This window comes from Embiotoca jacksoni, unplaced genomic scaffold (genome assembly GCF_022577435.1).
Source record: "Embiotoca jacksoni isolate LCO1_2020_lvr unplaced genomic scaffold, fEmbJac1.0.p SCAF_15, whole genome shotgun sequence".
NCBI classification, from domain to species: Eukaryota; Metazoa; Chordata; class Actinopteri; family Embiotocidae; genus Embiotoca; species Embiotoca jacksoni.
The window spans coordinates 12,688,141-12,708,629 of NW_027185285.1; the positions used below are offsets into that span (position 1 = coordinate 12,688,141).

The window sequence follows — 20,489 nt, forward strand, 5'->3', positions numbered from 1 at the left end:
ATTGGTGCATTTTCTGTGCATCTTTTTCAGTTCTCTGTTGCAGCTTGCTTGTTCTGATTACTTTATGGTGGCGGCAACAAGCGGTGCACACAACATTGACATATTATACACTTAAAAATTGATGGCAAACTTGTTTGTCAATGGTTGCCGATTTACAAAATCACAGAGCAACATCATTCATTCAGAGCTAAGTTTATAGACTCCAGTAACTCCTGAAGCTGCTAACTGCTCATTTTCACCAGGTATTAACTTACGGTACTGAGTGGATCAAAATCAGAGAGGTGACAGTGTATCCAAAGTAATGAGCCACAGGAGCTCATTACTTTGTAAGAATATATTGATTATAGGAGGAAGCTATTGCACATCTGAACAAATGAAAGGAAATCAAACACTGCAAACAGGTTGCAGTTTTTAGATTACACTTAGACAGTTGTTGTAGTCTCAAACTAAAAGTTTGGAAATTGACATATGAACGTCTGTTACATTCACGCCCTTGCAAAACAAGTTCACTCAATATTAAGGCTATCACCAGCAGATAAAACTCTCTGTATTTCACTGTATAGCCTACAGAGTTTTTACATATTGGTGTCTGGTTAACCATTCCATATGAATGCACACTGAGCATGCTCTATAGACAGAGCATGCACACACCAGAGCCTTTTGCTGGCCGAGCCAGCTAAAATCCAGTTTCGCCCCATGCTAATGGGATGAGTGGGCATCAATGAATTCAGTCGTGCGGCTCTTCCAGACTTTTCAAACTGGACCAAGACGATCAAATCCTGATAGTAGAACCAGTGAGTTACGCAGTTTGCACCAGATATGTCACATTATCTGACAACACTTAATTCTATATGAAGAAGAACTTGTAACCCTGTAATCCCGTCATATTCTTGTCTTTTACACACTGTGAAGAAACAGCTTTACAGTCAAGGACATTGTTGCCATTTCTACACGTCCGCAAAGTAAGATTATGTCATCAGCGCAACTCTTTTGAACATCATTTCAAATACCACCCACAAGGGACAAAAACATACAGAAACATACAAGAGTTTTAGCTTTAAAAATCAGATGTCATCCCTGACTGGTGGTACCAGCAAGTGTGAAACCTACACAAGCCTGCACAAGTTCTCTCTTAATATCATTTTTTTTTTTTTAATGGCATCTCTCCACCTCCACCATCCAACCTCAAATGCTGGCATCTCATTAAAAACCCTGACAGGGCAGCGTCAGCAAAAAGAGAACAAGATAGAAAGATATCGAGACTGGGCTACAGAGAGGGAGGGTGGAGGGGTGGGGGTAGGGTGGGGAGGTGGTGGAGAGATAAAGAAGCAGAGATAAAGCGACGGGGTAGAGTTGCTCTGGCACTGAGTACAACCAGAACAAAAAAGAGGAGCCCCAACTAAAGTATTTCTCCTACAGTGCAGTAATGAACAAGGTCACCTTCACTCTCCCTCCTCCTCCTCCTCCTCATCCTCCTCCTCCTCCTCCTCCAACGCTGCTGTTCGTCTGCCTCACGTCTCTCCACCACCTCCTCCATTCATCCCCCCCATTCATCCCTCCATTCATCTCACCATCCGTCCACGCCTAGTTTCTGGAGCTCTGAGATGCCGAAGGACAGCGACCCCATGAAGTCATTGCGGCTGGTCAGGTCCCAGTCCCAAACCTCCACGGACAGACGGCGGTCCTTATCGTACTCCTTCAGGTGGCTGCAGAGGCAAACACCATCAACAGTTGGATAATGATTTGAGAGTGAGACATGTTGGTTTGTTTTATATTGTCACACTTTCCCATTAAAAGTATCTAAACTTTTGAAAGGCACATGAGAGCATAATATTCACTTTCTTTTCATTTTGCAAATACAGGAAATAGCACAGTAACAAAAGCAAGCAGAAAAGTAACAGAAAGGAACCTGTTTATTACCACTTCTATCATTTATTTCTTTGATTTATTGGATTGATGCTAAAAGAGCCTTTTCAGACTGAACATCTGCACCGAGATTCCTGGATCTGCTAATCTCAGTCTTCCTCTGTGCAAACTGTGATGAGGCTTATTAAGAACGTTATTGCAGCCAACTGCAGCAAACGACCCCAAAAGCAATTTTTTTCAAATACAAGGAGCCAGATGTTTTTATATGAGCGCCAGCAGTTACGCATGCTTGGAAAGACGAGCATAATGTGACGGTCTCAACACACCGCACAGAGTGAGAGAGAGAGAGAGAGAGATGAAAGGGAAGAAAAGGAGATAAAAAGGAAAATAGAGAGACAGACAGATAAATGAAATAAGAAAAACAGCAAATTTGCTGGCTTACAATTTAAAGGTCTCATTCCAGGTGGGGTTGAGGCAGCACTTTATGGTCTTAGTCTTCTGTTTACTCTCGCTGCGAGGATCTGGGATCAGTTTGAGCTTGACGTAGGGGTCTGACAGACCGTTGGGGTCCATAGGAACTAGATTCCTGGCATCTTGGACTGAAGGAGAAACAGAAAGAAAAAAAGAAAAAATAATTAGCATGTATACCATTTTAAGTTACTTCATTCATTAAGGATTTCCATTAGGATAAATAGAAGGCACAACATTATCCTGGTATCCATAAACTGAAATGCAAAACCACAGATTTACAATTAATATTGCATTTTTGCATACAAAAGTGACCAAATGTAACTAAGTGCAAGGTTAATAATGCCTTCAGTAAAACAAACTGAGAGCTTTCTTTTAAGGTGATGAAAAAAAATAAATAAATGTGAACATATATTATACACATTTTAACCTCAACTCACTAATTGCGCAGATACTTATTTTTTTAAAACATAATAGTAACAAATGGAAATTACATTTATTCAGTTTTAACTATTTTTGCAAACTTTCATGAGCACATCACCTTCTGTTTTCTTCATAATTATAACTGTATTTCGGCTCTTTGCTTTGACATGGATCATTAAAATTATTAATATATTATTTATTATTATATGATAATTATTCATATATATATATTCACATATATAATTAGGCCCTTTAACTGCATAAATGGAGACAGAAGGTATGTTAAAACACAATACACTTTAAGTGTACTTGTGCACATGACCTCTACTGCTCATTGCAGTGACATGCAAGGATCTTAGAATCAGAACTTGTCAGTGATAAAATGATTCATTTGTACCCATATTCAGCAGGTTAGCAGGTGTTAATTTAAGACTTGTGTATGTGTGTGACCTGAATTTGAAGAGTGCTTACTGTCAGTGATGTATTTACCAACAAAACTCTCCCTTGAAACTACCTAATTAAATTAGGCGTGGTGAATTTGAGGCACACATCAGAACCCCCGGTTGTATTGGGGGTTGCAGCCTTGGGGTTGCCAGATCTGTCTGTAATGACCATGTAGACAGATGAAGGTTGCCAGTTCCAACACTAATCCTTCCTTGGTGGCTGCCTGTTATTGGGGGCTGTAATTGTATTCCTGTGGTGTAAAATCCCCTGCGATCAGAGTGTATGTCAAAGTGTGTGTGTGTGTGTGTGTGTGTGTGTGTGTGTGTGTGTGTGTGTGTGTGTGTGTGTGCAACTAATGCTGCTGGTCAAGTTGTGAGGTCAAATCCAATTACTAGAAGTGAGGCTACTGTGTCTTAAACAGCTTGCAAGGGTAACACACATAAAAAAAATAAAACCCACGCAGGAACTTATCCCACTCCACATACAAAGCAAAAACAACTGATGTAGCTCAATTGTTTGTATTTTGCTGGAAATGATGAGGAAACTTTGATCAGCTAAGGTATGGTGTCCAATGTTGCTTATATTCTGTCTCGGAGCAAACTGTCACATCATGTAAAAATAACTTGTGCACATTCTTGTTCCCAGTCTTATGCAAGAAAGAGAGGGCAAAACTAGACAACCAGAGGAGGAGTTTGATTCATGTGGCAGTGCTGCATATAGGCCAACTCTCTGTGTCTAGTCAGGTCAGGCTTAAGAAAACTTCAAATCTGATCCAACCCTGTTGTCTGACCAACGATGACACAAATTTTGTCATGAAAGACTCAATCTGAGTGAGCGAATGCAAGCGAATGGAGACATGACGATGAACATCAGGTAGGTTGGTGGTGACTGAAAACACAGATCTGGGTGTGATGGGTTCGAACGAGCTCGACCTGGGCTCTGGATATGAAGACTGGGTGAGGTGAAGGAGAACAGATTTGAATTTTGACAACAGATTTTGACAGATTGGCTGAGTTCGATTTGATCAGTGAACTGAAAACGCCCAGATCCACATGCTATTCGGTCTAATCGGTTAACAGTTATTGGGTGTGTTTGTGTGTCGTTAAGACTGAGAGCTGATTTTAGCAGACTCAGAGGACCAGCTTTGATCGTCTGGTGCAGCAGAGTCATCAGTAGAAGTGATTGTGGTGCTCGACATGTGGTGGAGCTGAGAAGTGTGAAGTGTAGCACGCATCGCTTCTCGTTTCAGCCAAGGTTGGTGAAAATAGTAAAGCAGACTATCAGGATAAAAGTCTAAATGTTTTTTACAGTTAAAATGCTGTGAGGAACATGCAGGACGGGAAGAGTAGTTTCCCAGTGAGCTCTCAGTGTGAGAAAATCTCAAGATGTCAGAGAGATGAGGTCTTCATGCTGTTAAAGCTTTATTCTACGCTGAGCTCCAGGAGGTTAACCACAGCACAGACCCACAGCCGGCATTAAACCCTCAGCGGAGCAGCTCAATAAATATTACATGATGCCTGTTAAAGTGACCATCAAATGCTGGTTGAGGAGAGCTGTAAAGAGGGTAGCATGCCAAATGGTCTCAAAGGACACTTACAGTAAATAGCCGAGGATGTGCGTGGTTCTGAGTTTGTGTGTAAGTGAAATGGATCTGCTTGTGCATGCACGGGTGTGTAACGTGGGACTGTGTGAGCATGTGTGAAATTCTTCCTTACATACAGGATGTGTTAATTGCAAAGAACATGTATGGGTCTGTGTATACCTGTGTGTGGGGGGGAGGGAGGGACGAAGGGAGAGAGAGTGAGAGAGAGAGAGAGAGGGAGAGAGAGAGAGAGAGAGAGAAGGTGCATTTGACTCTGTTGGGGGATAAGAGTGCAGTTACAGCAGAATACTGTATGTGCACAGCAGCGTGGGTGTCGGCAGTGCACCTTTTCCCTTGTGAAACAGCCTCATCAGATCTTAGTCGGGTTCCTACTGTATGTTCTGAAAAAAAAAAAAGTCTACATGCCGCATTCCTGAAAATGTCCTCTCGTGGTTGGTGACATCATTTATCAGATCAGTTTGGCTTGTCTGGACAAGGGAAAACAATACTTCACAATCTACTAAAGAACAGCACCAAGACACCTTAAATCATAAAAAGGAGTCAGATCTCAATCCCACAGTAGGCTAGTAGATTTAATAAAAAGACACACGTTGACTTGATGCTCAAATTAGCTGCCATGGTTGTTTCAATACCACAAAGGTTCATTTAGGCGTTTATTCAGGGGCTGAAATTGCATTTCAGCTCTTCTCAGCTTCCATCTTGAGTAAACTAGCTGTCAAATGAAACACATCAGCTTCCACCACTTAAGTTCACGCCTTGAACTGTTGATTGGTATTGATCAGAGGAGGCATTCTTCATTAAGTTTACATACCAACATACCCAAGCTGATAAAAAAAAATTACAGGTGCATCACCTCCTTCAGCATGAAGAGAGGGCAATTTTCCTTTCTGTTCTGTAGTCTTTTAATGACTCATTAATGTGCATAGTCACAGGTTATGCATTAAAACCCACGACTCAAACCCTGTTAGACTAGCTTTGTGATTGGTGATGTGACGTAGCACTCATGGACAAGTTGACTTGGCATATGATTGTAAATCCAACCTTTAAAACCCTTTTTAGGACCAACAGCTTTGTCACAGCTAACTATTGAGTTACATACTCCTCTGATACATATTTGTTTTCAGTAAAAAATAAATTCTGGGACTACTGGTGCAACAACCCAGCTCATGTTTTATCAAAGTTCCCGCCCCCAGCTCTGGGTCATAAACAAACAAAACACACAATATAGAATCGTACGTCGAGGTTTCTGTGAAGAATATAATCTCGCTGTAAGACCGTTTGGGTGCAGCACCAAAGGAAGAGGGCACCTTTAAGGCCCCAGTTCACTGTCCCACTGCATCTGCCCTGCTGGAGCGTCATTGAGCTATATACAGACTCCCCTCCATCTCCATGGGCGCTGCTCTGCCAGTGACCCTGAGCTCTGATCTCCCTGTTAAAGGCTGAGGGAGGTGTATTCAAACTGATCACTAAAGTGTCACTTTACACCCATATTAGTTGCTTTCATTAAATCCACGACAAGAACAGCACGGATGCCTTTCTGAGTGTAGCAACCATTTCCACCAGATCCTGCTATGTTAAGCTGTAGAATATAATTCCTCGTGGTTCTGCAATTCATTCTCTGTGGTGGCATTTTTTTCTACCCCTCACTGCAATGAGGGAGGAAGCTACTGGCGGCTCCACACTGACCCCTGTGGACAAAAAGGAGTACTACTCCTGCTACTGCCTTCTATTATTCCCCGTAGAGCATTACGACAAGTGAAGTGATTCATCACATCTGCTTAAATATCAAGACACAATCAGTGTATTCTGCATGTGAAAGTGTAAAACTGTTGATGCATCCTTTAAAACTGATTGACAGATACAACTAAACTATATAAAATAACAACATCGTCTGTTAATTTTCTTCAACTATTTGTACTATTTAGCTCAACTGTGTTCCTTTCTGTTTTGCAGCCCTTGTGTATTGGAGTATTTCCTGCTGTCCTAGCAGTCAGTGTGTGATAAGTCTGCTCTCTTATCATTTCCCACAGAAACCAGCAGCTAATGATCAGTATACGAGTGTGGGAACCGGGGAGACAGAACAACAGGGAGGAAACCCAGTGAACGTCTATACAGACAGAATACATGCAGAACTGGGCACATGTCCATGTTGTTTCAAATTCTCTCCATCTTTTAAACAGTATCCAGTGAAGACGTTGTTTACGTGTTGCACTGATCCTGTATATTAATTGATGCACCATCCAATCGGTAATTAATTTCTTCCTTTGAACAGCAGCAACGATAAAAAAAATCATTTGTATCTTTGTGGATCCAGACAAAGTTAAGTATCCATTTATTTCCATTTAATAGTTGCAAGGCCACAAAGAAATGGACACAATTGTATTTATGACAGATCTGGGGGTGTAACAAAAACTGAGACATGAAGTAATCAATAATAAAAGGCAAACCCAATGAGAAAGTGAGCTCAACATTTATGACATATTCAAATGCTAAATGTTCCTGTAATGCAAAGTAGCCAAGGTTGCTTTTTTCCAGTGGGGAGAAAGAAATGAGAAGCTAGAAACATGCACATGTCTCATCATTGCATCATCTTTTACTTCAGGATGAATTGTGACAGAGCTGAAAGTAAGGCAGGTATATGTCGGCTGTGTTATCCACCCAGCCAGAGTCAAATATAATCAGAGTAGGGAAACGATTGACATGCTTTTAAAGTTTTTGTCAGATGATATAAGACATGATATTTATGTGAACTCACATGATATGGGATGAAAGTGAAGTCTAATTTCATCAAAGTAAATTGATATGAAGAGTGTCTGATTATTTCAGTTTGAAGTACAGATGTACTTAAATTGACAGGCAAAAAGCAGTTAATGTAACCCCGTTCTGCCACCTGCAGGTGAGATAACGCACTACAAGTAAAATGAGTAACAAGGTGGTGACACTGTTCTCTGCCGTTTCCATTATGAGTTAAATAAAACATGAGACAGGTCTTTCCAAGAAAGAGGTCAGCCTGCATTTAACCTATGCCAATGAAACGACCCTTCTTTAAATAATAATTTTGCCAGTGTAGATTTCACTGTATTTCAGTGGCAGATATCAAACTAATTATGTTTCATATCTATGTGCAGCAGAAATGGCTGCATATTGTAACCTAATTACATAACACCTTGAAAGTGAAGGTCTGCAAAACCTAAATTTAATTGAGGACACAGGTATTTTTATTTTTGATCAGATAATGTGAACATTTTCCTTTATTTTGGATTAAAGAAGCTAGTTCAGATATTCTTTTAATATAAAATGTAAATTTCATATTTTGCTGGTGACAGTCACAGTCATTCTAACACCAGTTCTTGAGGGGGGAACAGTGTGAACATTTAAATGTATTAATGATTAATATTTCATTTTCTTGAAGCTTGGCTGACGGGGCTCTCTCTGAGCAACGTCCTGCTTTATATTCATACAGCTACTCTTTTAAATCCGAGGCTCAGCACTGGGCTGCCAGATACAACTGCTGCAATCCTGAAGGCTTAAAGACAGACAAGTAATTCATTAAGAAAATCCTGACTGGCAAAATCTCAATAAAGATGCTTCCAGAAACATTTTAACACCGTCAAATATCAGCAGTACATATTGGGTAACACAGAATTAAGACTTTCAGCATTCAACTAACACACAGAAGAAATCAAAGAAGAAACAGACAGACTACTTCTGTACACCCACAATAATGTCCACAGCAAAAACTATCACTATCTGAGTCTAATTATCGTCACAATCACTTTTTGTCTCAATTTACATTTAAAAAACAGAGATGCCAACTCTGCCTTGAAGCAAAAAATGTAATCCTCCACAAACTTTGAACATCATGAAGGATGAAATAAGGCTGCAGGAAACAGCTTCATCAAGAACAAGTAAAGGAAGTCGCCAGAGGGAAGGAGAGTACAAAATAAATGAAATACAATACCCTTGAAACAATTCCAAATATCCCTGACATAAATCAAAAGTTATACTGTCAGCATCATGGCAACTGACTTATTATTTGCTTATTTAGCATGAGGTTAAGTCCAGCTAATAATACGAGTTGCAAATGCACAACAATTAGTCATAGTTACATGTAAGAAGTTTGTTTGTGGACATCAATTAAAGGGACACCATCATTTTTCAACCTGGACCTTATTTTCCTATTATTTGGGGTTTAAGTGACAAATGGAGACAATAACTTTTAAAATATGTCCTGCAGGATTGAGCAAGAGTGCTTCAGGCGGTGGCTATGAAATGGGCAACAATGTAATACTTTGGGGCAATTGCGTCCACTAAAAGTAATTGTTTTTGCCACGGACAGGCTCAGATTGTTAATATAACGGTCAGACAACATTGTGAAAAGGACAGCTGACCTGAAACAGAAGTCTTGCAAGAGGTGAGCTTTTGTAGGAAAGCCACTTTAGAACGAGAGAGAGAGTTGGAGACGGGAGCGCTGCGAAGAGTTCGTTGTATTGGAGGACAGAAGGCAGAGCTTAGTGTCATCGAAAAGATGTTTTTAAATGGTTCAATAATTGTGCCAACAAAATGTTCACGCATCTTTCAAAGACTACCGTTGTTGAATACGGACACGCTGAAGTTCTGGCCGGTTGTGCTACGAATGAATGCAAACACTCCCGTCCGTACACTGCTCTTTACAATCAAGTCGGCAGTTTTCCTAAAGACACATTCTGTTCCAAGAGTGGAGAGACCTGCTGCAGACAGTGGAGGTAAAACTGTCAGATAAAGTTGTTGAGTTTTTGAGTTAGCGATATTTGACATAATGTTGTCGGAAAATTATGTTAAGAACCTGAGTCTGCCCGTGGCTTTTAGTGGACGTACATTGACAAAATATTACATTGCAGCTCGTTTCGTGGCAGCTGGCTGAAGCAGTCTCATGTGGTCACATGAGTTTGTGCACATGTGAAATTCCTGTGTTTTTTTTCTTTAAGGCCTGTGCAGTAGTAACACCGTGAATAAGACTTGCCGTACCATGTTCAGCGTGTTAGTGACAATGAGACAAACAGCAGCTTGTGACCGTTCGGTGATGCCTCTTTTCAGCCACCAACCCAAAGTCTCAGTGGGTGAATGTGTGTGACACACTGTGTAAATGGATCTGACTCCTGTTTTTCTCCAGCTGCTTGGTAAAGTAACAGCTCTTTCAGTCTTGAGAAAGCATGGAAATAAGCTCATTTAGATGAAAAATATATCTCACACCTTATATTAGTGTCAATCCCAAGGCCAAATGCTTGACGAATTATTACAAAATAAAAGGCGGTGAAGGAAAACTGGGTCCCTACAATCAGCAGCTTATAACAATCTGGAGATCTCGTTGTATTCTAGAGCAACGGAGTCAAACATGTGTTACACTTGTCAAATCACCTTTTAAAACCACTGAAAGCATCATGTGACTTCACAAAGGGTTTTTTTTGCCTGAGAAAACACATTATTTAAAGTAATACACACATCACAGAGTAACATGTTTTTCATACATATAGATGATTTTGATGTTCAGTCAGAAGCAGCATATTCACTATTTATGTTTATGCAAATCTAAGTATGTTGGGCTCATTTTTGAATTTACACAGTGCTCACTGACAGTGACTTTCTACTGCATATTCACTACCTCCACAAGGTAAATAGTAATAACTCAGAAATGCCCTTTACATCAGTAAATTTGAATAAAATCTTGTGGATGGATAAAGAACAAAACCTGATTTTAGTGTCTGAGCTCATATTTGATCCTTCACCTCTGCCACTCTACCAGTAGAGGGAGACAGATGACTGGTCTTCTCAAACTTCTGGGCCGTGTCTGTAGCTGAAGCCTGCATTCGGTGTGTGTGTGTGTGTGTGTGTGTGTGTTACAATGTACACTGCAGGGCTGCGTGTGTTTCCGAGATGTACTTACTGGTAACAGTGAGAACATTAGTCTTGACCTCAGCGGTGATCTGGATGCGACCTCTCCTCTCGGTGTGGTCCGTCCCACACAGGCTTGGCACATTGGCCACACACCGCTTGTGGATGTTCATCATACAGTCTGGAAAAGACATATCCAGAGAGATCCGCTGGTGAAGTTATGCAAGAGGATGCTGTCTGAACATTGAGTATTTGTTTATGTTGATATGCTTGCCAAGAAAGAAAGACACTATATTTAAATACTCTCAAATAGCAATATTGAACATACAGTATAATAGCAAAGAGAGATACAGGGTTGCACAGATGTTTATGGATATTTGGTGTTGGGTACATACGGTCACATCTCATGCCCTGGTGTAAGAGGCCATAGAGTAGAGAGCCACAGTGGTCGCAGAAGGTCGGGCTGGAGTAGGTGTGGATCTTAAACTTATGCTTTGCCCTCGGGTCCTGAAGAGAAAGAGAGGGGGACGGAGAGAAAGTGGATTAGACAGTTAATCACCCAGATCTACACTCAGTCACATATCTGGTCTTTTAGGAACAAATAACTTTCAAAGCTACAAAGTAAATATTTTGTTATCATACATTTGTTGATGCTGTACAAATGTGGCCAAATGTGTATCATCCAACCCATCAAGAAAGAGGATAAATTAATTCATGAATTTTCAGTAAATGTCAGTTTCCCTCCTCGTTCATTTCTTTTACCTCCAGCATTCATCTCAATATTCCTCCAACTTTCCACCTTCCTTTGCTGTGAACATATCCTGGAGCATTTAGAGAAGTTTGATAGGCGGTGAATATACAGGGGCACTGTAATCTGATAGAGGAAGGTTTCATCGGAATTTCTTTGTTCACATCAATTTATAAAGACTACAAAGGCAACGACATAGTGGCCATGTGTGTGTCTGTGTGCGTGTGCAAATAAAACTCTGTATGGAGTCAGTCTTTTGTGAAGTTTGATTAAGCCTCATTGAACACAGAGATATAAATGAAAGTAAAAGTTCACATTAATCGACTACACACAGACGTGCATACACAAACACACGTTTGAATGTCTATCTTTTTGAGGGCATTTATTGACTTAAAGTATTCTGAAACCCTTCACCCTAACATCAATCATCACAACTATGTGCTTAATCCCAAACGTTAGCCTGTCCCGAATCTGAACCTAATTGTAACCTTGACCCTCAATGTCCGGAGCCCGGGAGTTGCCATAGAGAGAAAAAAAAATTAAATTGTGCCCACGAAATACTATCTTGTGCGCACAATTTAGTATCTCCTGTCCTCGATTGATTGATTTTTTTTCTCTCTATGGACACTCCGTAAAAAGGTCCTCACTCCAATGGTCTAAAACTAAAACATGGTCCTCATAGATTGTTATACAAGTACTCACACACCTGAAGGAGATTACACCAATTTACTGAATAGTGACTGGAGACAGATTTATGTCCCCACAACATGTGTAATTCAAGTACACACACACACACACAAGCGCGCGCGCGCGCACACACACACACACACACACACACACACACACACACACACACACACACACACACACACACACACACACACACACGAGGGTGTGGCCTCGTCTCTTAGCTCAAGGTCATAAGGTCAGGTCTTTTTTTTTTTCTGCTTACTGACTCAATTATCCAAACTTTAAATGTTCCTCAAGACAAAAGACTAAAAAGAGAAAACGTCACATTTCTTTTCATGATTTGGTGTTTTCTTCCATTTACATTTGTGTGCTTTGGATTGATAGAAAACTCTGGTATCAATTCCCCTTTTATGAACATTCAAAACATGGAACATAACCAGGGCAGAAAGGTGGGCTATTTCTGTGTGTTGTGAGTTCACGTGCATGTGTGAGCAACACCTGCAGCCACGGTTCAGCGGGAATACACACCAGCTTCCGAGCACCATGGTTGTACTGACGGCCACTGAAAGGCTGCTTATTCTCACGCAAACACACTGCAACATGAACCCACGGGCAGCGATCGCATCCAGAACACCATTTATTACAAGGCTCAGGTTGTGCAGTGAAGCAGCAACATTCAATGTAGGAGTTCAAATATTTCTGCCAAGGGAAACCAAACATCTCCTCAAAGGGTAAAGTGCTTTGACGGCATCAAATTGAGCTTTCTGTTCATTTTACTTATAGACCAATGTAGGTATTGACCTCACGCCTTCGATGTACGCACACAGTTTTCTTTGACGTGTGTGTTCATGTCTTTTAATCTCATGAGCACGACAGAATAAGACGATTTATTTGGTCCTCTGCTCCACACCTGTCCTGGAAAATAATGTTCAATTAGTTCTCTACTGCCTGAATTATACTCAGCTCCCCAAAGGTGTCTTCAGAGGTGTGTGTGTGTGTGTGTGTGTGTGTGTGTGTGTGTGTGTGTGTGTGTGTGTGTGTGTGTGTGTGTGTGTGTGTGTGTGTGTGTATCTGTGTGTGCGCGCTTGTTAAGTCTGACTGATAGTGCAGGTGTCTGTCATTTGTGCGTATCTTTCATTGCATTTGCATGTGCAGCTGTGTGGGTCTGTTCCTCTTGGTTCCCGCCTTTCTCAAGGACAAGACCACCTCCCGTTTGTTTTTCGTTCCTCTAAAAAACAAGGGATCACTGTGCAGCTGAAGCTCCAGTGATGAGCAGCAGCAGACATGGAGCAGGATGAGGGCGCCAGCTTCTGTGCAAACAGGAATGATTAAATACAGCCGCCTTAAGAAACTCAAAAAATCAAACAGAAACAGAAAAAGCAGCCAGAAGGAGGAATGAAAACAGAGCTCAGGGAGAAAAATACTTTTCCTGCCTCCTCGTCTTTAATCAGTCTTTTGTTGATGGCAAATCAGTTAAATCGGAGAAAAAGATATCAAGATTTTTTTTTTATATAATCAAGTGTCTGTACAACAACAAAGGAAAATAATTATATTTGATTTTTAAAAATTGGCACAAGTGTGGTGCTGGCAGAGCGCACCAGAATGACAATCCAACATTTACTTCCTCCAAGTACATAAATGAAATGTTCATTTCTCTTGATGCAGTTAAAAATCATTTATATTTTTTAAGTGTTTGAAGATCCAATTATCTCTCAAGCATATGTCATGCAAGAAAGCCAATGCAAACAAATGGAATGGTCAAAGTTGGCATATTGACATTTAAAGGGTATGGATTGATTCAGTATGGCAATTTGAAGCCTCATTTTGATTCGCTACTGTTTGCCCTCATCAAGTTACTGCATTACACATTAACACAAACTCAACACTTCCTGCATTTGTTTCAAATTAAAAGTCCTCCAGGGAGTCAGTCGACAGAAACCCCTCATTTCTTAACAAGGCTTTTATTGTGAAACATTTCCGGGGACCTGTTGTGACTGAAATCTGACAGTCATGCTAGAGATTAATCCCGAGCAACCGATTAAAATATCAGGACTATATTGTTGATTTTCTTAAATTAAAGCAATGGAAATATGTATTAATGACTAATGCTTGTAAACTTGTTTCCACAGAAGATACCCAACCTCAGATCAGCGAAGGGCTCACGCCTGTGTGCGATCCGGTACTTCAATAAAGAACACTGCACCCTAAAAATCTATTTCTGTTGGGAACAAGTGGAAAGATGTTTTTTCTTAATTCCTTTTAAAAACAAAATACTTTTAGGATTTAAGGTATCAGCTAAAGGTGTGTTGGACTTGTGTTGTTACTCGTTTAAAGGTAATCTTTTTAACTTAGGAAAGTTGCATCATGTGAATTACTGTTAACGGGTTGGTATAATTTTGGGGGGTTGTTTTGTCTTTTTTTTGTGTGTGTCTGTGTGTATGTGTTTGCTATTTATAAGGCAGGGTGTATTTAAAATCTGGAAAAAAATAATGTTCTCCCAAAATGTGTTATGTGTCAATAAAAAGCAGCTTTGAAGATAATATAAATATGAATCAGTTCTTGGAGTCAGCATGATCACTTCAGATCTACGAGGTCAGGGACACAACAAAAATTAACTCATATTCTGTGTGCAGCACAGCAGCAAAACTCTAAACTCTAAATGGCAATTTAATTACCAAACACAATGTCTTCTTTTAAAATCATTTCACACTACAGTTTGTGGTCTAGTGACATTTTTATTTTCCTGTCTACATGATCCAACTTTTTAACCCTCTTATTTCACTTGATTTTCCTCACAGAGACACTACTCACTGCAGGCAGACAGTGCAGTGTGGTGCTCCTGGACAAATGAGTGTATTGCATGGCATCTGTTGTGTTACAAAGTGTCTAAATTGAAAGCCCGCTCACAACATCAGGACAGAGTGCCAGAACAGTGACTACCTATTAGTCAGTGTGAAAACATACACTGTTTTGACTGTTTTTTTTGTCATTGTGCTTTTCTCACTCTGCTTTTCTTTTGTTTTGGTTTGACAATCTATTGTCCATTATATTCCTGCCAACAGCATCAGTCACCCATACACAAACACAAAAATCATACCCTGTCATGTCATTCATGATGCTGTGTGACAGGCAGCTTCATCCTTGCAGTTACTGACATAAAAACTTTTTTTTTTCATTATTGATTTTGTCTTCAGTCCACTCACTCTTTTCAAGTTAGTGCTTACTGACTTTCTGACATATTTACAGAAGCTGTGTCCCTGCACAGAGTAAACATATCATCAAACTGCCGTGTCAAATCACCAGATACATTTGTATATTTTGTTCAATATGGAGCAGAGTTAAAAGTAAATGATAACTATGCCCGAGGTTAACATTTACTCTTTATATATTTCACCTTAATCTAATGATCGTATCTTTATTTCTTTCATCATAACTTATTTCACTGTGTTCCTACATACATTAAGGGAAATATAGTCGCCTGATTTCATTAGAATTGAAAGCAAAAACTGAACGCACCTCTCAAACCTCGAGTTCCAAAAGTCTTTCATAACATAACTCTTGAACTTTGGAAGAAATGACGTATCTTTATGTGGTCTTTCCATGATTAGTACATCATTTAATTTGTCTCCTGTTAGAATTTAACAGTTTTAAGGACATTTTATAGAGTAAATTCAGCAAAAAGTGTAATAATACCACAAAATGCAACAATGTTACCTGGGAGGAAATAATGTGGGTCTTACTTCAGAGTTTGTCTGGGGGTAGGGCGGGTAATTTATTTAGCCTTTAAATATGTATGTTTAACTTTGATTGGACTAATAAAACATCTTTGTGAAACCAGCTCCAACACAGTTTTTTAATCAATGTTGGTTTGTGTATGTAAAACATGAACTATATCTGTGCTAGTTCCCTGAGATCACCAGGATTGAAGACTGCTGAGGTGCCTTTGAGTGAAGGTATTGTAGCTCATATTGTCATAAAATGAAGTAAATATCCAAACAGACACTTAAATCTTTTGTTGCAAAAAGTCTGTCTGCTACATATGAAAGTAAAGTTATTCTAAAAGTATGTGTAAGTATTTATTTATAAAATTTTCTTTCCATCCACTCTGATTCAATAACACTGTCTGTCCTACAAAAAAGAACAAAGTAAAATATAATATAACAGAGGCTGGAGCAGCTGCTTTTGCTGCACTGATCAATAAAGCATGCAGTGTCATTGTATTTATCTGACTCAGGCTTGTATTCTTCCTCTGGGAAGGTTTAAGTTTTTCTGTGCGAGATCTTATTTGAAGGATTTTCTGGCGATTGGAAAAGATATACAAACCAATCATTCTTTACTCACACAACAGAAATAAAGAAATAAAGAGATACTTGCGTCCCTACATACAGTATGTTCCACACAATGTTCCCGTCACTTTACCCACCCTTCTCATCTCTCAAAGGTTATCTTGTAGATTCAGGGTAGTTTTTAACCATCTGCTCACACATACTGTTAAATCTATCATCAGAACTGGATATATGATTTTCGCTCATCTGTTTTCGCCTAAATCTTATTAATAGAGGTTTCAGCATGTACCGTGATGGATATTCAACATAAGGGAAACAGCTGTGACACACAGAGAGAAATGTCTGTTATGCCAAACCTGTCTTAAAATACATTTCAAGACAGTAATGGATTTTTATGGAGGTTAAAATCCTGTAACTTGCTTTGTAACTGCAGTCTTACCTTTTTCATCAGATTAATTTTTTTGTGTTGACACAGCAAACCGTTGCTTGTCACTTGCTAAAAAATTATCACGATTTCTTCTGAAATTTGATAATAATAATACATTATAAAATAATAAACTTTATTTGTATAGCACCTTTCATATAAGGAATGAAGCGCTTTCTGGCAAGAAAATGACATGCAGTGTTTCACACAAAAACAGATATAAAGGAACATAAAAACATGTTAAATGTAAAATTATATTTAAAAAAAGAAAGAAATGCAAGACAACGCATAAATACAATGAGATATAGTTAAAAAAAGAGGATAAAACAAAATACATTTTAAAGGCGCAGCAGTGCAAAGTGCGGGCAAGTGCAAGAGAGCTTCAGGTGTAAGTAGTTAAAGGCGAAGGAAAAGAGATATGTTTTAAGCTTTCTTTTGAAAATATTTACTAAGCTAGCTTCCCTGATATCTACACGTAGTCATCCACAGCTTTGTGGTTCTCTGTTCCTGGTAACCTCCAGTAAACCAGCAGCAGATGATTGTAATGTTCTTGAAGGCACATAGTTAACCAGAGAGTAAACAATGTAAGTTGGTCCGGGTCCATTACAAACTTCGTATGTGAGGAGGAGGATTTTAAAGTCAATCCTGTGTGCAGAGCAGCCAGAACTGGACTGATGTGCTCTCTCTCGCCTCTTGGTTCTGGTTAACAGCCAAGCTGCAGAGTTTTGGATGAGCTCAGGTCTGTCTACTATTTTCTTTGGGAGGGCTGTAACATGAATCAGCTTTTCAGTTTCTATCTGATTTATGAATGGGCATACCTTGGCTGTTTCTATGGTGGAGAAATGTTTTTTTTTTTAATTATTATTATTAATGTGGGCCTTGAAACTAGTCACGGTCAAGGTAACACCCAGACATGTCACCTCTGATTTCATCCACAAAGTTAGTTGCCCCAGATTATGTTCCAGCTTTTCTCATTTTGTTGTGGGGTCAACTCGGAGGGTTCCTGTTTTTTCCTTGTTTCATTTTTGGAAATTATTGCTCATCCATTTATTTAATTTCCGAAAGGCATCTGGTGATGGAGCGTATAGCTGCATCATTATTTGGTTCAGCAGTGATGTTCAGTTGTGTATCATCTGCATAACTATGGAAACAAACAGCTCTCTAACGATGTTACCAAGTAGCAGCATGTAAAGTGAGAATAATAAAGGACCGAGGCGGCTTCCCTGTGGAACCCCAAAGCAGCTTTCTTAGACTCATGGTCTCCAATGTTGACATAAAACTTCCTCTCTTAGATGTATGCATTGAACCAGTTTAAGACATTATCAGAAGAACCAGCTTCTCAAGATGATTGATCAGGATATCATGGTCAATTGAATCAGAAGCTGCACTTAGGTAGAATACGATTAGAATAGAGACCTTATTTTCATCAGAGTTTAGTCGGAGGTCGCTGATTATTTTACTAAGTGCCGTTTCAGTGCAGTGATGTGCTCTAAAGCCTGAAACTCCTCTACGATCTTGTTTTCTTTAAGAAAGTTTATTTGCACTGAAATGATCTTTTCAAGAACCATACTATTGAATTAAAGGTTGGATATTGGCCTATTGCCGGTCAATGCATTGCCATCCAGGTTGGGTTTCACTCGTAAGGGTTTTACAGCAGCTGTTTTGAAGGAATCTGAGAAAGACACACAGCTGTCCTTTGCCTTTATCTTGTTTTGATACGACAATCCAAGGCTATGACGTAGGTTGGTGCCAAAAGGTCTGGAACCAGTGAAGTTTGGATGTACCCCGTACAAGTTGTCCTTGCTGTTCCAGAAATATAAAAATATTGATATTTGAACTAGAGGAAGAATTACAATATTGTTAAAAACACATCCTGCTATACTCTAAAATCGCAATAGCCTGAGTGAGAAATGTAAATTGGGCCAGCCCTGACATAAAAGTATGTTTCCAAAAAAAATTAAGAACACATGAAATACGGTTTAAATTATTGTGCTAACACGTCATAATGAAGATGCATGTTGTAGCTTGGGTGTAACAGTGGATTAGGGGTTCACACGGTCACTGAGTTTTCTCAGATGTTATTTTTGTCACGTATGCATGGATTTCCTGTGCTTCAGTTTCCTCTCACAGCTCAAAGATTTTCATTTGGTGTTAAGCTTTTTCACTTTTGAAAGGGCTGCAGCGAGACCACCGTCAAACGTTAGTACAGATTCATTATTTCATCCAGTGATGATACCTGTCTCATTTTGTATGTGCTGTAACATATACTGTCATTAACCATAGTTTTGTTCTTGTCTAAAGTGAAGTTACCTTAAACCTATTGAAAGTGAATTTTACCGAGTTATGATGACTTCACCAATAGATTTCTGATTTTAGCGAGATAATTGTCTTCCCTCATATCAGTGTATAATCATAATGTTACTGTAGCACCCTCATTGTCCTGTACAGTATAATGTTAGTATAACATTAGAGGATATTCCTGTGCAGTTATTTAACATTTCTCACCTATAAGGTTGTAGACTTTGTAATACTAGCTGTTATGGGATTCTGCTATATAAATACTGTAGACTGACCTGATAATTGAGATGTTATTTGTTATACGCAATTTTGCTACTGCTCGGCGGAAAGCTGTGAATGTGAGTGTGTTCGCCCTGTGATAGACTGTCCAGGTGGGAACCGGCCTCCCGCATGCTGAGAAAGACTCTTCGGGTGACAAGTCAAAAACAAACTGCTTCACATCTGCATGATAAGCTGAACACAGAGAAAATCAATATCTAAAAATGCAGATTGTTATTCAGTGTTTGTGTGTCTACAGAAATATGTATGAGCATAATGTAGTATAAAATCTGTTCACTGACTGACTGAAATTTGGAGGCTCATATCTTCGTAAAAATTACAATTCCCTCAGTCACAAGGTTATAACCAGCTGTTTGTTTTAAGTCTTTATGCTCAGATGAGCTAACTATCTTCTGGCTTCAGATACATATAACTTTCAAAAACAAAGCAAAAATGAAACTTCCACAAAATGTTCAACTATCATTTTAAGTTGGCCGAACCTGATAAGAGTGTTTCACCTATAAAACGTACATGATTCTATGAATACATCGGGTTGCTACGCTAAACCAAAAAGGAGCATTAGGTTTTATTTCCTGATCGGCCTACAACTGATAAACTGATAAAACCCAACAACCGACTCTCTTCTCTTGACATATTTTGACATCTCTCTCAAGAAAGTCCTTTCATATACGTTTGCAAACGACCATCCGTTGGCATAATGTCTGTCCGTTCTGGAAGGGCTGTCTTCTTTGCTTTGCCATGTTATTTGGGTTTTTGGGGAGTTTTATATGTGAATCAAGGGTCTGCTGTGCAGTAAAACCCCTTGAGGCAGATTTTGTACTAGCTAAGAAAAATTGACATTTCTGTCTGGAAAACATATTCATCCATACTCAATCAAAGAACCAAGTTAACTGACTCCCTGTCTTCTAAATGTAATTCTCAAGCCACTTTAGAGCTGTGGTATCTTTGTGTATACATCTTGGTATCTCGGCCTCTCATTCACTCACGCACACGCACGCACACGCGCATACACACACACACACACACACACACACACACACACACACACACACACAAACACTTCTATACCATCAGCAGGCTGTGGGCTTG

The 20,489-nt window shown here is 39.5% G+C and overlaps 1 protein-coding gene across 2 annotated transcripts in view; it reads right to left on the reverse strand.

Annotated features, from left to right (window-relative positions):
• The window catches only part of LOC138198344 (protein kinase C beta type-like), a 99,540-nt gene that overhangs the window by 45,186 nt on the left and 33,865 nt on the right, over positions 1-20,489 (reverse strand). For both annotated transcript variants that reach the window (XM_069149715.1, XM_069149714.1), the window contains exons 4-7: positions 11,071-11,182; positions 10,728-10,856; positions 2,309-2,465; positions 1,572-1,706 (exon numbers count right to left, since the gene is read on the reverse strand). In XM_069149715.1, coding sequence (XP_069005816.1) covers positions 1,572-1,706; positions 2,309-2,465; positions 10,728-10,856; positions 11,071-11,182 — 533 coding nt within the window. The remainder of the gene's footprint in view (positions 1-1,571; positions 1,707-2,308; positions 2,466-10,727; positions 10,857-11,070; positions 11,183-20,489) is intronic.